This window comes from Prinia subflava, chromosome Z (assembly GCF_021018805.1).
Source record: "Prinia subflava isolate CZ2003 ecotype Zambia chromosome Z, Cam_Psub_1.2, whole genome shotgun sequence".
NCBI classification, from domain to species: Eukaryota; Metazoa; Chordata; class Aves; order Passeriformes; family Cisticolidae; genus Prinia; species Prinia subflava.
The window spans coordinates 1,118,194-1,137,952 of NC_086283.1; the positions used below are offsets into that span (position 1 = coordinate 1,118,194).

The following is a 19,759-nucleotide window of genomic DNA, read 5'->3' on the forward strand; positions in this document are numbered from 1 at the left end:
CTGTTGTCAGAACTAGGCTTTGGTGGTACTGCAAAGAGAAGCCAGACGCCAGGACAGGTAAACTGAAGATTTAACAAAAAGTTTGGTTATCCAAGATGTTTGTTAATGATTTTCTGCTTAGTAATTCATGTTGTTTAGGTTACATGAACACAGGTAAATCTTGCTACACTTTGCAATGCATCAGCAACATTTGTGATTCTGTAAAATAAAAAAAATCTGGTTTTTAATGTAAATTAAAACATGCCAAGTACATGCCAAGTAAAATGTGATATTAAGAAATACCCAGAATTATTCTCTCTCCATATTGTTATTATTACTATTTAGCACATTAAATCTAAATTACTCTTCACAGAGGATTTAAAAATCTATTGTAAAATATATTCCACTTCACAAGCAGAGACAGAAACTGACAGGAAAGGAAAGCTTGGGATTGCAGCCCCCTGCAAACCAGCTTACTCATCCTTCATTGAAGCATTACATAATTGGAGCTGTTGCTGCAGCAACTTTCCCCAACCCCTGAACAGAGCCACAAAACTGTTGGCATAATACAGATAAGCAGTTTCACTGTCTTTTTACGTGGAACACACATTCAGTTAAAAACCGAAGAGAGTTTGAAGGGAAATATTAATTTAATTGTTTCAAAATTACTGGGAAATATTGATGTATGTTATGAAACATTTAATTTTCAATAGTCTTTGGTGTTAAAAGCAAAGAGAATGGCCAGATGAGGAATGTAATCTTTAATTACTAAAATATAAATATCAAGTAATATGGAGAGAATTGGATTGTGTGAAGGTGATAGGTACAGTCCTCTTAAATCACTACTGTATACAAGTATCTTGTCAACTTTCCTAAAGCAAGGGTACACTACCTTTTCCTCCAGAAAAGCCTGAAAATGTACATACCTGTGAATGTTTAAACACTTATCTAGAACCTGGTTTGATTCCTCTTCTCAACAAAGCTCTTAGCATTGGTAAATTGTATTTGTAAGTCTCCTGCCCAGGACTCCATCCGAAGTCTACTGGAAATCCTCATGTCCCAGATTTTCAATGGTGACATCTGCAATGGGCCTTCCTATTTGCTGGCTGCATTCTTGTCTTTGAGTCCATGCAGATGTAGTTCACCTTAGACTCCATCCTGCCCACATTAGGTGCAGACCAAAAACATTTTCTACATAAGGAAGACTGCAGTTATCATAATTGATATTTCAGTACCTTTTGGTGGTAACTGTAATAAACATACATTTAAATGAACTTGCAGTACTATCAGGACATACATTTGTATCAAAACTGATGGCAGGAGTTTAGCAACCAAACTGATATCCTGCAATGCTGCAGCAGTGAGCACCTGCTAGCTGACACTTTGGGGCTCTCCTTACAAGCCACGGCTTTACTGTTATCGAGAAGTCACTGGCGCTCTCTTCCATGCCTCCTCACATTCTGAGGTCCGAAGCACTACTCAATAGCTGCATTGAAAACATGTTTTAGCAGACCTAAAATACATAACAAAAAAGTCTGCTTATTCTTGCTTGGTTCTTAACCATTTCTTCAGGGATCAGCATATCTGAAAGTTAGTGACAAGTAAATGCATGACTTTATTTTCAGTTTCTGTCATGTCAGCTCTGTGTGGAAAATTTTCTTTTTAAAACATCCTCAGACAAGAACATTTGGTTCTTTCATTGTTTAACATTGTATTTTAACTCAGCTTAGAGGAATCTGCACAGAGTTAGTAACTGCTCAGCATGAGTTTCCACTGGGCAGTCTTTATTCAATTTTATGCAGAAAAAGACTCGGTGCAGGTGGGTAACAATAAACCTGATGGTGAAAAACCAGATTTATTTTTCCTGTCTCGCGTGTCTCTGCTAAAGGTGACATGCTTGATGTGCCAGGTCACATGGGACTAGCACATGATGCACCCTGTGTGTCACACGTCACAGGGAAGGCTGGGTGGCTGCTCTATTTCACAGCCAGCAGTGAAAGCATCTTTTCCAAGAATGTTTGCATTTGGGAGGTTCTTGATAGCTGTTCCGAAAAGCTGATGAGGTATGTGTTTCAATTGCTTGTCAGATGGATCCCATCAGTACTACACCATATTCTGAAGCTGCAGCTCAGTCCAATGAAAACCTCACATATGATTGCTTCTGTACAAGGCAAAATGGCTTTTAATGTCCTTAGACAAGGCAGTCCTGCACTGAGCCAAAGCACTCACTTTCCAGTGAAATTAGCATATTTAAGCCTCTATTTTCTTTACAGTGTGAAATACAGATTTAAAGGTGAAAAAAAAGCAAGAACAAAAAGAAAAAAAAATCCTAGTCTGTATACATTTTTGCCCATCTTAACCCAATGTGCAACAACTATAAATAATCTTTATTTTGCAGTTTATTCTTTTGTGAATGCAAATTAACAGGTTAGCATAATTATGACATATATTTGCTTATTGTGTATTCCATCAGAGTACCAGTTTTAGAATTACATATGCATTTCTATGCATGTATCAATGATTGCTTGATTATTTAGTCAGGAAAGGAAGAAGAGGTAAAACCTAAGATTTTATAACTGGATGATCTTTGAGATTAATTAGGCTGGAGGATCATACTCCAGCAAGTATGATGTACTTGGTGGAAGGGAGACCTGTATGTGAAGCCACTCGCTTCAGAATTTTAGCAGTCACTACACATTTATCTATTGATAATACTCAACCTACTTTACTGGGTAGCCAAACCTGTATATGTGGGAAAATAAACAGGTGAATTAAAAAAATAACAGACAATTCAGTTACAGTGAGTATTTTCAATGTACTGCTTTACAGGCATTTACTACATAAACTACTGGAAGTGTCAAAAGATGGGAGGTATTTTGGTGATAGGAAATATTTTAAAATTGCAAGATCACAAAGGATTAGAGGAACACAGGGATGATTTCACTGCTTGAAAACAGATTTTAGAGGACTTTACAATGGAAATCTAACTTTTTAAGATGTTATTTGTATATAAATTCAGTGTATAATTTAATACATGAATTTGAACATGAAATCACTCAGTAAATTCTTGACAGAAGTGACATTATGCTTGTTTTTTACAATCTGCCAATGACTAAAAATTAATATGAAACTAATTATGCTACTGCAGTGCTTGGGAGATATTAATTCAGCTCACATATTTTCCAGAATCTGCTACTGACATTGAGAAAAATCACTTGATTTCTCTCTTGTTCAGCTCACATCTCCAAATTATCAGGGACATGCCTCTTTCTTTGTACCTCTAAAGGATCTTGCACATAAGGACTTACAAGCAACTAGTGTAAAAAGAATTACTCCTCTAGAATCTAGACTATTCCAGCTTCGCCAGGGACTGAATAAGTCTACTCCTGGAAGAATGAATCACTGCTTCTTCCTGAGAGAAAGCTGCCAACAGCTCTTGTGGAGGACACACACCAACAACACACACTTTACTCTGATGTCTGCTACAGAAATCTCTTTTAGACTCTACTCACTTGGCTAGCAACTGACTCACTGAGATCATAGAATATTTTAGGTTGAGAGGACTTTAAAAGGCATTCTAGTCCAACCCCCCTGCAATGAGCAGGGACATCTTCAATTAGACTAGGTAGTGCAGACCCCCACCCATCCTAGCCTTGAATGTTTCCAGGGGTGATGCATCTGCCACCTCTTGGGGCAATCTGTTCCAGTGTTTCACCACCCTCATTGTAACACCCTTCTTTATCCAATCTAAATTGACCCTTTCTCTGTTTAAAACCCATGCCACACCACAACAGGCCCTACTAAAAGTTTGTCCCTCTTTTTTTTATAGGCCTCCTGAAGCACTGAAAGCCTGCATTAAGTTCTCTTCCAGAGCCTTCTCTTCTCCAGGCGGAACAACCCCACCTCACAGAAGAGGTCCGGTAGTCAGCCCTTCATCCCTTACATGATCATGGTGTCCTTCTTCTGGATCTGCTCTAACAGGTCGTCATCCGTCCTGTGCTGGGGACCCCCAGAGGTGCATGCAGCACTGCAGGTGAGGTCTCATGAGGGCAGAGTAGAAGGGCAGACTAGTCTCCCTTGCTCTGCTGGCCACGCTGCTTTTAATGTAGTCCAGGATATAGTTGGCTTACTGGGCGGCAAGCGCACATTGCTGGTGTGAGTCCTCTTCTCCCACATCCCTGCACCTCAGCTAAGCTTAATGATAAAAATATCTCAGCCAGTGACTGTGGCCAAATGCCTCGTGAGTTACAGATGACTCCAAGCTTTAGTGGCCTCTGACATCGTGTGAAATCCCTGACACAGCTGCATGACCTGGCTCAGAGAGAGAAATGCCTTAGTGTGGTTCCACTGATTTCTCACTTAAGTGTTCCCAGATGGTAGCAGATGGCTTTTCCTTCTGTTAAGGGTTCCCAGATGCAATGTGTAACAGTGCTCCGTGCCAATCACCTCTCCTTCCCAACATCTATGCAGATGTGTGGGAATGATTACCATGCAGTATATGGACTGCAGTTATTAATATCAGTGCTACTTTATCTTTTCTTTCAATCTGGGAATTACAACTGCCCTCTGACACATCCAGTGTTGACAACATACTGAGAGAGAGATGAAAACCAGCTTGACGAAGCTCAAGTCCAAAAATATAGACATGGATTCCAGGGGAAAGCCTTTGGAGAACACAGTGAATCAAAGAGTGAATGTAGAGGTTTCTGGGATGGATTAGAGGAGTCAAAGAAATACAGAGGCTCATTTTGATCAGCAGCAATCCCAGAAGGACTCTAAGTTTGCAGGAGTCAGACCCCAGCATTCTTCTGCCCCTTCTATTTTTGCCACATGCACCTTGCCTCCACGATGCCATTTAGTACAGGATGTGGCCATGTTGAAGCATTCACCTGCTTGGGAATCTACACCTTGAGGAGCCCCAACCAAGTGTATTCGTCGTACTCGGGTCTGTTGGTCAACACAGGTGTCCAAAGAGTTGTTTGCCCTGGCGTATTTATCATGATATTCATCCTTTGGGATGAAACATATTTTGTTTTCAGACCTTAGGAAGGCTGGAGTTATTCTGCGTTTCTAAACGTTTATGGGATAATAGTCACTTTTGACAATTTGCCCATTTTACCACGGATCACCACTTTTCACACAGCCTGTCATTTCCCTCATAAAATATAAACCCGGGCAAAACCTAAAATCTCTTTCCTCCCGCCTATTTCCCGGCCCTGTGTGTGTGTATAACCTCGAGAAAGCAATGCTCTTCTCAGCGGATTATCTCCGAGTCACTTCAGGCCGCTCAGAGGCAGGTCCAGGCCCGCCCAGCCCTGCAGCCCTCTGCGGGCCCTTCGCTCCAGGGCCCGGCCGCCCGCCCGCCCCCGCCGGTGGGAGGAGCGCCGGGCGGCCCCGACCCGCGGCGGCCGGGACCGCGGGCGGCCGAGCGGGCGGAGCCTCCGCGCCAGCGGGCAGCTGCGGGATGTCGCACCCGTCGCCTGCCTCCCGGCCCAGCAAGGCCAGCAACCCCCGCGCCTTCTTCGATGTGGACATCGGGGGCGAGCGAGGTGGGGAGGGGGCGCGACGGACCCCGGGCGAGCCCCCCGGGCCGGGGCGCGGTGCGGACCGCGCGGGGCCCGGGCCGGGCTGCAGGAGCGGCTCCGGGCCGGGCCGGGCCGCAGCGTTCAGGACGTGGGGGGATCCCGGGCCGGGCCGGGCGCTGCCCTGCGGGCTGCGAGCGCACGGCTCCGGCAGCGAGAGGGTGAGGGGGAGGAGGAGGAGGAAGGCAGCGAACGGGCCTCCCCGCGGGGCTCCCCCGCCACAACGAGCAGGCCCGAGCAACATGGAGAGAAAGGCAACATGGCAGCACAGGCACCGGGCCGCGGGGTGCCGAGGGCGATGCCGGCGGTGATGCCGGGGGTCGGGGCTCGCCGGCCGCCCCTGCCCCGGTGCCGCCCATGGCTCCCGGAGCTGCTCCACGTGCTGCGCTGTGCCGAGCGCGGCCTCGCTCGGGGCCGCCCCCGGACCGCCAGCCCCGGGGCCCCGCCGTGGCCCGGGAGCTGCCGCAGCACGGCGAGCCTGGCTGCCCGCCGGGCCGCCAGCGGGGGGCTGCGCCCTGAAAGCTCGGGAAACAGGCAGCCCTGGTTCACTTGGCAGCGCCAGTGCTGCCAGAGGTCATTCAAAAATCTGGGCAAACGGTCAAAATGGAAATAAGGAAACAACAGCAAGTTAGCTGAGGTACTACTTGGAAGCGTAGGTTTAAAAAATTTAAAGATAATGGATAAAGATAGGGACTGCCTGAATCATTTCAGGATATTGCTTTTCATTTATTCACTTCTGTTACGCAGAAGAATAGAAGAAGAAAGTCTGTGAGGTGATTTGCGTTTTATTGACTTTCAGTTGTCTAATTTGTTTTCCTTCCTGTATTAATTACAACCAATATATTTACATTTATCTTCCGGTAGAGTGAAGTTATGTTAATTGACTGTGAGGCTGATGAGAACACAGGAGCATCAACTGATGGTGGCTGCTAGGAGTGAGAAGGCAGTTTGTGAAGGAATGACAATTCGGCACAGAATCCATTTATCAGCTATTACAAGATCTGTTAGCTACTCAGGTTTAATTTCCTCTAATTAAAACATGTACAGCTTTGGATTTAACAATTGATTGCTTGTGGTGTCTCTAAGTGTAAATAGCCATTATTCATATGCATACATATTAAGTACCACTGTGTCTTAGTAAAATTCAGGTTTAAGAGTGGGAGGAGTAAGGGATGTGTTTGGCATAAGCCTTTTTATGGGTTAAAAGTCTTCACAAAACCGTCTTTTTGTATTGTATCTACTTTTGATTGAACAAACGACAAATATACTAAAATTGACATAAGTGTGCATATTAAAATTCATAATTTGGCTTTAATGTGTGTGTGTGTGTGTGTGATTTCCCACACATCTTTTTTGGCAGAAAATGTGTTTGACGTTTTCATTAGTTTTTGGCAGAATCTGTCTTTATTCTCCTGCATTATTCTTGACAGGAGCATTCACTGTTGGTAATAACCTTGCTAAAAACCCAATGTTTCTCTGCGAGCAATTGCTGTGGAGCGACCCCAAGATGGAAACTGAATAGTAATCTAAATAAAAATAATAATAAAGCTTGAAACATCAATTTCTTTTGACACATAATGCTCAACACATCGCCATGCCAAGGACAAAACTTAAAAATGTCTCATTCTCTATTTGTCATTTCAGTTGGACGTATTGTCTTTGAATTATTTGCTGACATCGTACCTAAAACTGCTGAGAATTTCCGTGCGTTATGTACAGGAGAAAAAGGAACAGGGCCTACCACTGGAAAACCTCTCCATTATAAAGGATGTCCTTTCCACAGAAGTAAGTTTGTGAAATCCTGCATTTTCCTACTGGTAACAAAAGTTGTCTACCATGAATATTTGAAATAATATTAAATAGTATTTCAAGTACTTGTTAAAGAAATAACTTTACTGAAGGAAAGTTTTTCTCTTTTTGATCCTCCTAATGACTACTTGTTCTTACCATGCACTGACAATAATAAATTACCAACTTACTAGTAATTGTGCAAAACTAGTTTACTCTGAGTTGTAAACAGGTTGAAACGTATCTCAGGTAAAGTTTTAAAAGTCACATGATCTCCACATAACTATAAAGGAGTGCTTAGGTGACACTTGGTAAATAAAAAGTGGATTTTGGTTCCATTTAGGTGCTCATGACAAGGATTGCTTTTCATCTTAGAATGACTTTTTTTTTTCTCTTCATGCCTTTTGTGCCTTGCTGATACATTTTATAACTATTCTATTTTACAGTTATTAAGCAATTTATGGTTCAGGGTGGAGATTTCTCAAACCAAAATGGCACAGGTGGAGAAAGTATATATGGTGAAAAATTTGAAGATGAAAACTTTCATTATCAGGTACTGTATTGAAAATACTAATTCTGTTCAGTTTGTGACGTCTCAGTGATGTTACTCCTGCTGCAGTAATAACAATTGTCAGCATTGGCATTAACCATTTTCATATCATGTTATGTATGGTAGCATATGTGGGACTCTCAACACTGACTGAAAAACTTACAGACATCACTGTCCCATGGTTAAAGCAAAGCCCTGACTGCAGTTGTACTTGGCCCCAAATAGTATTTTAGGAAAAGAAAATACAGCAATCCTCCACTAATCAGATATCAAAATCCTGTATCAGGCTCACAGAATCACAGAGTCTATTAGGTTTGAAAACACTTTTAGCACCAATGAGTCCAAGCCTTGGCCAAACACCACCTTGTCAGCTAGAGTGTAGCACTAAGTGCCATACACAGTCAGGTCTTGAACACCACCAGGGATGATGACTCCACCACTTCCCTGGGCAGCCCATCCCCTTCTGTCAAGAAATTCCTCACAACAGCCAACCTTAATCTCCCCTTGAGCAGCTTGAGGCCATTTCCTCTTACCCTGTTGCTGATTGCCTGGGACAACAGACTTAGGCCCCACCTTGCTTTCAGGTGGCTATAGAGACTGGTAAGGTCACTCCTGAACCTTCTTTTCTTCAGGCTAAAAAAATTCAGCTCCCTCAGCCACTCTCACAGGACTTAACTTTGGAGCAATAGCTGGAAATATGACTCCAGTATTCACCATAAAGATAATTCCAGTTGTGTTCTCTGCCATCTGACACTCTGGTGGTCCCCACAGCACTGCTGCTAGCTGTGTCTGTTCATTGGTACTGTCACAGGATCACGTCCCTGAAGATGACTTTGTGCCATTACGTTTTTGGTTGTTCTTTGCCATCTGGAGGTAATTATGAACATGATACAAACGATTCCCATTTCTGCACTTCTCTGACTTCTCAGCTCTAACAAATGTTGACGAAGTGCCAGAGATAAGCTGAAGAACCCATCTGGATCCTGTAGAGTCTGAGAGCTTGATTCCTGTTATCTGTTTGCCAAGTATGTTAGGATTTTGCTGGGAGTTTAAATGTGTCTACTGCATAGAAATTCACTGGTTCCTGCACTTAATCCAGCAGCTCTGCAGTGTTCTCACCCACCAGCTCAGAAAACAAAGAGTTTTTGTTGATGTTTGATGACACTGGAAATGTTTGTTCTTGTGCTGGTTGCATGGACTGTTGCAAATCACAGTAAAGTGCAAAACTTTAGTCAGTAGTCATCTTATCATCTCAGATCAATCCCACTAGGCTTTTCTTGATGCCACTTCTCCAGATTATGGCTCTGCTGTTGTGGAACACCCAACTTACACAACCCCAAGCACTGTTACTATGGCATATTTTTGCAAGCCTTGGATCTGTCATAGAATCTGATTACGAAATGACAGCAGAAACCATAATGGGAAAGACATTCCATCTGTCTGCAGTGTTTTTCAAAACTCAGTAAGAAAATTCATGAGTGACAACAAAGTTCTTTATAAATAGAGACTCTCGTAATTTGGGACTAACCTTGAGATTTGGTCCCAGATGAAATGGGGTTGTGTATAAGTGGGGAGACTGAAGACACCAGACTGCTCTATAATTTCCATCTTGTCTCCCTGTATCTTTACAGACCAAAGGTAAACCTGCAGGTTTAAGGCAACACCAGAACTTATCATTTCTTGCTATTTTGTTTACAAACCATTGCTGTCTAGTGTTAGCTGTAATTGGTGGGGTGGGGGGGGAAGTAAGATTTATAGGTCTTGGGCAGTGAAGCAGTGACCAGCCTCAAATGATATTTGCGAAATTCTGCTGTGGGGCAACCCTTCTATTTAACTTGTTTGCCAGCAACTACAATGCAAATTGTCAGATATTTGTTTATGAGGCTGCAGTCCTACGAGCTGCCTTCCTTGCTGTGGAACACAGTCTCCTCTGTCACTGGCCATCTCTGACTCCCAGGGTGAGTTTCAAGGTTAGAACAGACCTTTAAAGCCAAGATTCCAGTAGCTTTCTGTTGGCTGGGTGTGATTCTGGCTCTCAGCTATAGAAGCTTTTCCCAGAGTTTCTAGGCCAAATCCTGACTGAAAAGATCCAGACTTACCATGCCTTATGACCAGATGAACAGTTTAGCCAAGGAGGTCTCCCTACTACCGTGGAAAACCAAACAGTGTGTGGGAAAACAATTTTCAAAACAACAGGTTCTTTGAATTGGTAGAGAATGTAGGGATAAAACAGATGCTTAAATACACTAGGCTCAGACTGTTATCTCAAACTAATCAACATCCCATTGAGCTCCAAAATACGTTTCTATGTCCTCTGTGCTGTCATCATTTTTTTGCCCCTCCTCTCTTCCAAGAGTACCAAGTTTTTTAGCGGTACCACAGCATGATTTCATTAGATGTGTACCAGTGTCTTGGTATAACATCCTCACTTACATGGAATGGAGTTCCTTGTACTTAATAACCAGACCAACTTGAGGAGAGTAATATCTTCATGGCTGGGTTGTGCCAGTTAAACAAGACATTCACAACACATGAAAAACACATTTTTGCAGTACAGGTGAAAACTAAATAATCTAGGTGAGAGGACAAGAAAGGTATAAGTTCAAAAAAGGAAAAAGTGCTTGCAAGAAACAAGATATATTGGGCTGTTTAACAATTTTCTTTCTGTTTGAGGCCCAGAGGCTTTAAGTGGCAAAATAATTAGATGGTTAAAAACTGTGTCTCTAGAAAAAGTGAAGGAGATTAAAAAAAATCCCCAAACAAAATCACTAACTCATAAATTTTAAAGACCACAGTCCTCTAAACGCCATAGTTCTACACCATACTTTGTGTAAGTAGCCCTTATAAAATTCACATTACATACCCATGTTAGCAATGCAACATTAAAGTCGGTTTCAGTGGTGCTTAGCCTCATTTCTTAAGGCCAGTGGTCTTAAATTATTCAGTGAGGAACTCCACTAGGTTCTCAGGTGATCTGTCTAAACTCAGCAGCTGTAAAGGGGATGGAGTGTAGAAGCAGCAGACAGGTCTTACAGCATTTAAATCACACATGTGGCTGTGCTTGCTAGATTGGTAGGGGGCAGGTAAAGACCCAGAGCTGAGCATTTGCCCTCTTCAGTCATGGCAGGTAAAATTAGTTGCCACCTGTATGTAGCTGTCTCGCTTACCAAGTTATTATGGCTGTCTGACTACGTTTATGATCAGCCTTACAGAATCTTCCACATGGTTTTATAACGTATTTTAAATGTTGATGGTGATTTTTTTCCCCCAATGCAGCATGATAAACCAGGTCTGCTGAGCATGGCAAATGCAGGACCTGGTACTAATGGGTCTCAGTTCTTTATTACAACGGTGCCTACTCCTCACCTGGATGGGAAACATGTGGTGTTTGGCCAAGTGATCAAAGGAATGGGCGTAGTTAAAATACTAGAAAACGTTGAAGTAAAAGGAGAAAATCCTGCTAAGGTAAGTGAAATGCAAAGCACTGAGGGATGATGTTTATTGTTTCATTATATGATGTATAATCATTTCTTCTAAATGCTTTGTGTAATATTTAGAACTATTAAATGTTAGTTACTCTTACTAACTGGTAATTTCCATTTTACTGTCCTTGTTAAGAGGCTTTTGTTCTTGCACTGTACATTTCCTATGCACAAACCATTTATTGTTCAACACAACTGTAAGGGTGGAAGCCTTAGCTAGAAGTGTAGGATGGGTGATGAAATTAAAAGGTGGAATTCACAATCCCGCCTAAATGATACGTAATTCTTATAATTTTTATGTCAGAAGTCATGTTTCTGAATAAGAAATTGGTGTGTAGGTCATAGCAGTTTGTGGGTGTTTGATGAATTAATACCTCTAACTTTAAAAGACTTGGCAGCTGAAGAAAGAACCATCTTCTCCAGTGTAGTAGAACTTCCATGTCTTGTGTTTTGCTGCACTTCAGCTTGCTGCCAGTTCCTCTTCCAGCCTCTCTGTGAAGCGTGGGTATGGTGTTTTCAGAATGCTGATCCTCTGAATGCAAAACTTTATGTGATAAAAGCCTTTTGATGAAGATAGGCTAATGATGTGATGGGTTTCTGAAATAAACACACCCAAACAACAGATGAAAAAGCCTTTTTATGGAATTTCAAAAATTTCAAAGAGCACTTGGAAGTTTCTGCTTTTTTAAAAATTGTCTTAATAAGCAATACTACTATTTATGCTTCATTTTTTCAGTTGTGTGTCATTGCTGAATGTGGAGAGCTAAAGGAAGGAGATGATTGGGGAATTACTCCCCTGGATGGATCTGGAGATGCTCATCCAGATTTTCCTGAAGATTCAGATATAGACTTAAAAGATGTAAGTCTTTTTTCTTGGGTATTTTACAGATTGCAAGACTTGTAGGTAATCTGAGTTACATGGTGTCTGTGATGGTGTTCATTAAGCTTTTTTTCTAAAGAATGGATCGAGGTCCTGATTAAATGGTGACATTCCATTTTAAGAAAGAGAAGGCTGTGTGGCAGGGGATTGTTATCTTTTTTTTTTCAGTGCTAATTGCAACCCATTTTTTTCCCCAGTAACTAAAACCTCACTTAAAATTGTCACTTATTTTCTATTCTTGATTTCTTTTTATTTTTGTTTGTCCTGTAATGTCAAATTGCAATTACTAGAACTCCATCCTGCAGATGACTAACTCAGTGTTATTATCTTCACACTTTTTAAAATACCCACCCTTTAACAGACTCTGCCCCACTTATTAGAAATAAAGGATCAGCCTTTTTAAAAGGTTTTTACTACATCAGAGCTAGTTGTTCTTAATTCCCAGTAGTTGTTTATTTTTAGATTGTTCAGACTGAAGGAAGATCTGTTGGGAGTTAGGGAGCAGACTGGTGAAAGCAGCTCTTCTGCAGGTTTTTACTTTCTCATGAAGGTGAACTAGACAAACTGTGTAAGTCAAACAGTGATTTGTAAGAGGGGGAAGAAAAGGGGGCTGCATGAGTAGATTCCAAATAGAGAATTAGAATAGAAAATATTTGAGCTGGACAACAAACTCTTTGGCTGTTCAGAAGCACTTCAACTTATGAAAATGTTTTTGGATAGCAGTGGATGTGGTGCAGAATCGAAGGTGGCAGGTGCCTGTGCCCTGTAACTTGTTCATACAAACCAACTACAGACATGGTAACCTTGGTCTCACACTGATCAGTTTGTGCAAAGGTTACTGATTCTAGTAGGATAGAATAGACAGCAGTAATTGTGAACTGTTTATTGCCACTGGAGAAGAAACTTGAAGTGTATGTGATTCTGGAAATAGAAGTGATGGATTTAATAAAGGCAGGCAGTTCTTTTCACCTTCCATTGATATTCTAAGTGTTCAGAGAGAAGGAGAAATGTCTTGATGTGACCTCCAGTTTGAGAGTGTGCAGAGTTCACGTGACTGATACTCTTTTGGGAAGCAGAAGACAACATTTCATCAGGAATAAGAGTCTTGGTTGAATAATTGTTAACATATCTTCTTTTCTTTGAGTAATGGTCAACACCTTTATATATAGCCCTGTGTGGGTAGCAGCATTTAGGGAAAAGAGTTGGACTGCTATGTCTTCTCTAGTATTTTCTCAACATTTATACTGTAGAAAACCCACTAGGAATTTCATCTTTCAGCCATTTGTGTTACATAAAGTAGAGAATATTACAGAAGTGGTTTAAAGGTAGTATTTTGTCTAAAATTGGAGTATTTCTATTCTGAGATTTTATAAACCTTGAAAGAGGATGGGCCTGGGATCGTACTGTTAGACATTAGTTAATTTACAACTTCCTTCATAAATACATTCATATTTTATATTTCCCATCTATTTTATTAGGTTGACAAGATTGTGGCCATAGCAGAAGACACAAAGAATATAGGAAATACTTTCTTCAAATCGCAAAATTGGGCAATGGCAGCTAAAAAGTATAGTAAAAGTTTACGGTAAGGCTCTCATCACTCAATCAGGTAGTTCCTGTAACCCAAATTAATGTCACTATTCAACAATGATTTGTGCATTTAAAAGGTGCCTGGTGCAGTGCTCTTTTCTTTTTTAAACAAAGAGCCTTCTGAATCTGGAAAACATCTGGTCGAGTTTTAGCTACGGAATCAAGTAGGTCTTCTACTCTTTGCTAGGTAAGAGCCATAGGCAAGAAGTATTGCTTAGAACTGACTAAATATTTTTGTCTGGCTTTGCTGATACATACCTGGGAAGAGCACAGTAGTATCCAGGGTAGTTAATGGACAGCAAGGAAGGGAAATACTTTTTCTGTGATTTATAAAAAACAATAGGTTTAGGAAATTGATAAGTTCAAAAAACAAATGTAGCCCTTACTCATTCATTAATATATTTTTCTGAGGGTCCATACCATCATCCTGACTCCATGTATAATTCAGACTTGCCTTCAAAACCATAGTCTTTCTGTTTTTGTTTCCATGCTGCTCCTTTCATATTTTCACGCTTTTTGCTTTAAGTACATGAACATCTCCTAACAATAAAGTTATGCTTACTGACCTTATCTCAACCTTCTTAATGTTAATCACTGGTTAAGCAACAGTAACAATAATGAAAGAGAAAAAAATCAGGCATATTTAATACTTCAGCTGAGGTTTTAGCAGACTGGGTTTCAAATAAATGTCATCTTTCTGAACCATAAAATGAATCCTTTAATTACAGATATTAACCCAAGATGCAGTGTCTTGACTTGCCCTCAAAAAACCCATCATAGAAACAGAAACCCCAAAGTAAAAAGTATTTCTATGCAAACCTTTTGGAAATCGTACATAAAAAAGGTTGGAATGGATCTTTAAGGATCTTTGTGTTGTATCTGTCCCTTTTCTCTCCCCATTCTTATGTAAATGGCAGGTATAATTACACCATCCTTTCCAATTAGGTGTTTTTGTCACTTTTAAGCACACCCAGCAGGCTCTTCCTGTCTGAGCTGCTTTGGTGCTTGTAGCTGGAAATCATAGTAATTTTTCTAGACTAAACAAATCTGATCTTTGCTTATGGGCCATACTTCTATGGACATACCCTATTATTGTATCACAGAATCTAACACTTTATGTAGGATTGTGACCTTTAGCTGGCACTTCACCAGAACTGATAGGAATAGAGTAGCTCTTACCAGGGTATCCCATGGCTTAGGTACAATTCACCTGGCACACCATTTGATAATGCTGACTTTTTCTTTCCACGTACAGTAACAGATTATAATCTTCTGTTCTTTTTCCTGTTTTATGGCTTCTTAGTATTTAAAAAAATATTTTATATGTTAGAATTGACCTCTTTTTTTCTAAAAAAATGTATGATTTCCTATTATCTCCCCTGATACTCACTTCACTGATTTCTTTGACTTGGAATCTCTAATCTTATTTCCAGAATGGTTACAGGGTTTTTTATGTTTTGGTGTGATTTATAAATATTATACATGTGTTTCATTTGTTTTTAACACAATACAGATTTGTGTTACAACTCTCCTTACCTTTTTACTGTTTGCTCTTTTTTCTGGATCTCATCTTTTGCATGATGCCTAGCAAGTGGAACAAGCACTGGGACTGCATCTAATTTACAAGCACAAAGCATCTAATTTACTTTTTAAGTATTGCTAATTTTTGTGATCCAAACGTTGTATATGAACAACAAAAAGGGTACGCAGAAAGTGAACTTAGGTAGGCACTGATCTGCAAAGACTACATTAATTCATGGCATGCTTAAAATGTATGCAAGCACAATTTCTGTTTTTTAACTAAAACTCACAGAGGTTCTATCAAACAGACCATTAAGGAGTTAAAACTTCTGTATCCATAGCAGACCTTTGCCACTGGAAATAAAAACCAGACAGCATTAGCACATTGTAAATTAAGAAATTTGCTTTCGAAACAGAGATGTAGTAACTGCTGTGGCTCCGTCCTGAACCAGTGTCAGTTCTGAAGTTTAGGAAAAGTCATGAAGGAGGACAGTGGGAAGAAGGTGGTATTACTAATGCTCATAAAACCACACTCCCTTACAAAGTAAAGTTAGCTTCAGATTTTAGCCACAAATTCCTAAGCTAATTAAAAGATTATTGAAGGAACTCAGAAGAGATGAACCTTCTCATGAACGTGGAAGGTGCAGTGGTGGTGTTGTATTTTTGCACTGATGAGCAATATGTTTGTTGAAAATAAAATGAGATAAATTCTAAAGTTTTTCTGTAGTAGAACAGTGCGTTTGTGTAAGAAAAAGAATGTGCTAGTACAGTGGAGGACTAAGAGTTACAGGAAGACATTCCTTAGTGAGTCGATTGGTTTTTGTTAGGAGGATGGGTTTTTTGTATTTAGTTCAATAAAGATTTGTAATAGTTGAATTGAAGCTGCTTTAGATGAAGTGTGGATAGGCCGGTTCACACATATCTGTGGAGAGATGGCTAAGGGCAGGACAAAATGGAAGTCACAACACTAATACATGCTGTGTGTGAATCTGTTTTTCTGCAGGTATGTAGAAGCTTCTGAAGCAGTGGCAGAGGAGGCAGACAAACCCAAGTTAAAGACTGTTGCTTTGACCTGTGTTCTAAACATTGGTGCTTGCAAACTAAAACTGTTGGATTGGCAGGGAGCCATTGAGAGCTGTTCAGAGGTAAATGTAATGTTCAGTATCTTGGTCAAGAATTGGCCTGTAAAGACAAGACTACAGAGCTCTTTTAAAGAGTCTTCTGACAAGCTTACAATCTGAAAGTAAACAAGGAGAAGCTCATGGTGAAATTAGTACTAGCTTTCCAATATGTGGCTTTTAAAAAAGATTTTGAAATTGAAATGAATCATTAGAAACAAACCAAAGAGCTGTTGCTTAGTGCCAGAAAAAAAGCACATAATTGTCAGTTGGATTTCCAGAGCTACTTCTTACATTGCAAAGAGTTAAACTGTGCTCAGTGAAAGAGGAATAATTTTATGTTTTACCTTCCTCTGGATTTGATGGCCTTGTACTTTATTCATTGCAGGGACTTTCTAACTAAATAACTAACCTTTCAGGTAGTCTTAGTGGTGAAATAAAATGACTGCATAGGAAGAAAGAAACAACATGACAAATACAGAAAAAAAAGAAAACCAGTAAAATCAAAGGAAAAAATGAACCATGACATGGACGTAGTGCAAATTTAGTAGATTTGAGGAAACTTTAAATAATTCAGTAAAACTCTTATTATTTTGAAGGAAACAGAGGAAACAATGCTCTTATCCGGTAATAAAGGATCCTGAGCAGCATATCCTAGGGCTTCATGCTGAAAGCAGGAGTCTCAGCTAATCTGTGTGTGAGGTCATTAGAAAGCTGTCTTGCTTTCTAGCCTGCTGATAGTGGAAAACCCTCATAAACCTATTCTCAGAATGGACAAATGAGGACTGAGGGAAAAAAAAAAAAGGAAACAGTGTAATGTGATATCTATCATCTAGAAAATGATAAAAACCGAAACAAAAGTGTTATAGATAGAAATTACTACAACTAATAATATTTGCCTTGTGGGAAGAAAATCACACTTCCTTTTTTTGAGATTAAAAATTGTTAGATAAAGGCAACTCCATAGCTGTAATAGACTTCTGTAAGGTATTATTTTATGTCTCATAACTGTGTCAGTGCTTTAATCAGAACTCCAGTTTCCTAAAATTAGCTAATAAAGTTCTAGGTAATTGTTAATGAGAAACTATACACTTTCACCTTTATGATTTCACAAGGCCAAAACCAATCTAAATTAATAACCTGGAATACATGCACTGTTTGGTGTAAATAATGAATTATGAACAGCTGAACCTGTTCAAACAAACCTTGCATTGAAATAGCTGTAAGCACAATGGTCAAGGTAAAACCAAAGAATGCTACCTCTGTGTATACAGTCCAGACAGCTAATTCTTAGCACAGAAGAGGCTGAAGGCTTTACAGTAGATGGATCAAGAGGAGCACCCACAGTAATACTTCCTTGGTATTAACAGCCAATACACAAGTGATTCAAAAAAATACAGATGCTATTGATGATTTAAAGTTAATAAATTAAATTAATAAAGCAAATTGCTGTGATGACATTTCACCTGAACACAAGAAACTATTTTCTTAGACACACTATAGAACACAATAGACACACTATAGAACTAACTGCAATAAAAATGTGATTTTTTACAGGCAAGATAAGGTAACAATTAACTGACCAAATTATCTGAGGTATTCTGAAAAAATAATCAAAGTAATCTAACAGTGGAACAGTCTCTTTGCCCAGCCACTGTATTTCCTATTTTGATACTGTCATATTAGAGCTGGCATATACATGTTTTTGAAAACATTTAAGCTCAAAAAAGGCGTAATGACTGGAACTTGGCAAAGTTCTTGAAGCACGACGAGATGGATTGCTTGCATCTATCTTTCTAGCCCACAGTGAAAAAAATCTTTGCAGGAAATCTCTGTTTTATTTATGATGCCATTTGAGGAGGTTTTGGTATGAAGGAAGGAGCTGCAATAGAGAGTTGCCCTGTGAGACCCAAGGTTAGGATAATTTGAACTGCAGCAACTCCTTGATTTTGATAGCTATCTATATACACACACACAGAGCTGTTCCATTTGGGCCTTGTGTATGCTCGTGTATCCTTCACAAAAGACCACTTTTGGTGCAGTGGTACTGAAGCTGATTATTTGCTATTCAGTGTGCTGCATTATAGCATTGCTTTTTGCACAGTTAATGTTTTGACAGCTTACCCTCAAACCAACTGTGAAGACTGTCTGCTGGTGTGAATTGTGCCATTTATGGAGATGGGAGGCTGTGAAGTATAAGAAATGTTAATGTCACAATTTTATTAAATTTACAGGCTCTTAAAATAGATCCAGCAAATACTAAAGCTCTCTACAGACGGGCTCAAGGATGGCAGGGAATAAAAGATCTCGATCAAGCACTGGTAATGATCACTTCTTTTTCTCCTTTTAAATTTAAAATTCTGTCAGATCATTAACATATATTTTTCTTTCATTTAAGGCTGATCTTAAAAAGGCTCATGAAATAGCCCCTGAAGACAAAGGTAAAATAAGCTGTTTCTTTTAAAATTTCCTTAAGAATTTAAAGTATCCAGGGTAGTACTCAGTTGGAATTCATACCAGTGTGATGCCTAGAATGGTAGCTTCTTAAACACTGATGCTCTGAGCACAGAACCCACTGAGGTGGAAAACCCGATTTTGTAGAGCAGTGATGCTTCTGTTGCACTGGAAGACCTGCCTCTGTAGGTCAGCAGTATTCCTCTTGAGCCATGTCTGTATCTCACCAGGCTCCTACTAGCTTAGGTTCCTGCTCTAACTGGGTGAGATTTTTAGCTCCTAAGTTCTGTGTTGGCACCAATACCATGCTTGCTACACACTCCTCTATGTGGTTACCTAACAGTTGAGACAAAGCAAGGGACAAGGCTTTTGCTGCTAGTATCTGACCTAATCAAAGATTAAATGCAGTTTTATGAAATAACATAGGTAAATTCCAGCAGTGACCTGGTGTTAACTTATGAGGAGATCTAATGTAAAGAGATTACTGTAACTCTGTCCTTTTCTTTTTGAGCAGCTATCCAGACGGAAACACTCAAAATCAAGCAGAAGATAAAAGCCCAAAAGGAGAAAGAGAAAGCAGCTTATGCTAAAATGTTTGCTTGATTTTTTTTCCTAAACATTTACATCTATGCACTAACTCATGCAAAAGGATAAATGGAGCTGCTTCTTTCATTTGCCCTCTGCTGCAGTTTTCAGTGTTTGTTTACAACACAAAAGTCTAATAATAAAGACAAACTGTTCAAAGGAGATGTGGTTTTGTCTTTTTTTAAGCTGTAGTAACTTTGTTCTGCAACTCAGGTGTTTTTTCGAATGTG

The 19,759-nt window shown here is 40.0% G+C and overlaps 1 protein-coding gene across 2 annotated transcripts; it reads left to right on the forward strand.

The window, feature by feature from the left end:
* The first annotated feature begins 5,367 nt into the window (after positions 1–5,367).
* PPID (peptidylprolyl isomerase D) lies at positions 5,368–19,691 on the forward strand. 2 transcript variants are annotated; one of them, XM_063423647.1, is made up of 11 exons: positions 5,378–5,528; positions 6,426–6,577; positions 7,206–7,346; positions 7,796–7,902; positions 11,176–11,364; positions 12,118–12,240; positions 13,740–13,846; positions 16,376–16,517; positions 18,725–18,811; positions 18,889–18,931; positions 19,459–19,691. In XM_063423647.1, the coding sequence occupies exons 2-11, from the start codon at positions 6,457–6,459 to the stop codon at positions 19,545–19,547; spliced, it is 1,149 nt and encodes a 382-aa protein (XP_063279717.1). In that variant the 5' UTR covers positions 5,378–5,528; positions 6,426–6,456; the 3' UTR covers positions 19,548–19,691. The 2 variants fall into 2 exon arrangements, with proteins under 2 accessions (XP_063279718.1, XP_063279717.1); XM_063423648.1 differs by lacking the exon at positions 6,426–6,577 and having other exon boundaries at positions 5,368–5,528.
* Positions 19,692–19,759: the final 68 nt, after the last annotated feature.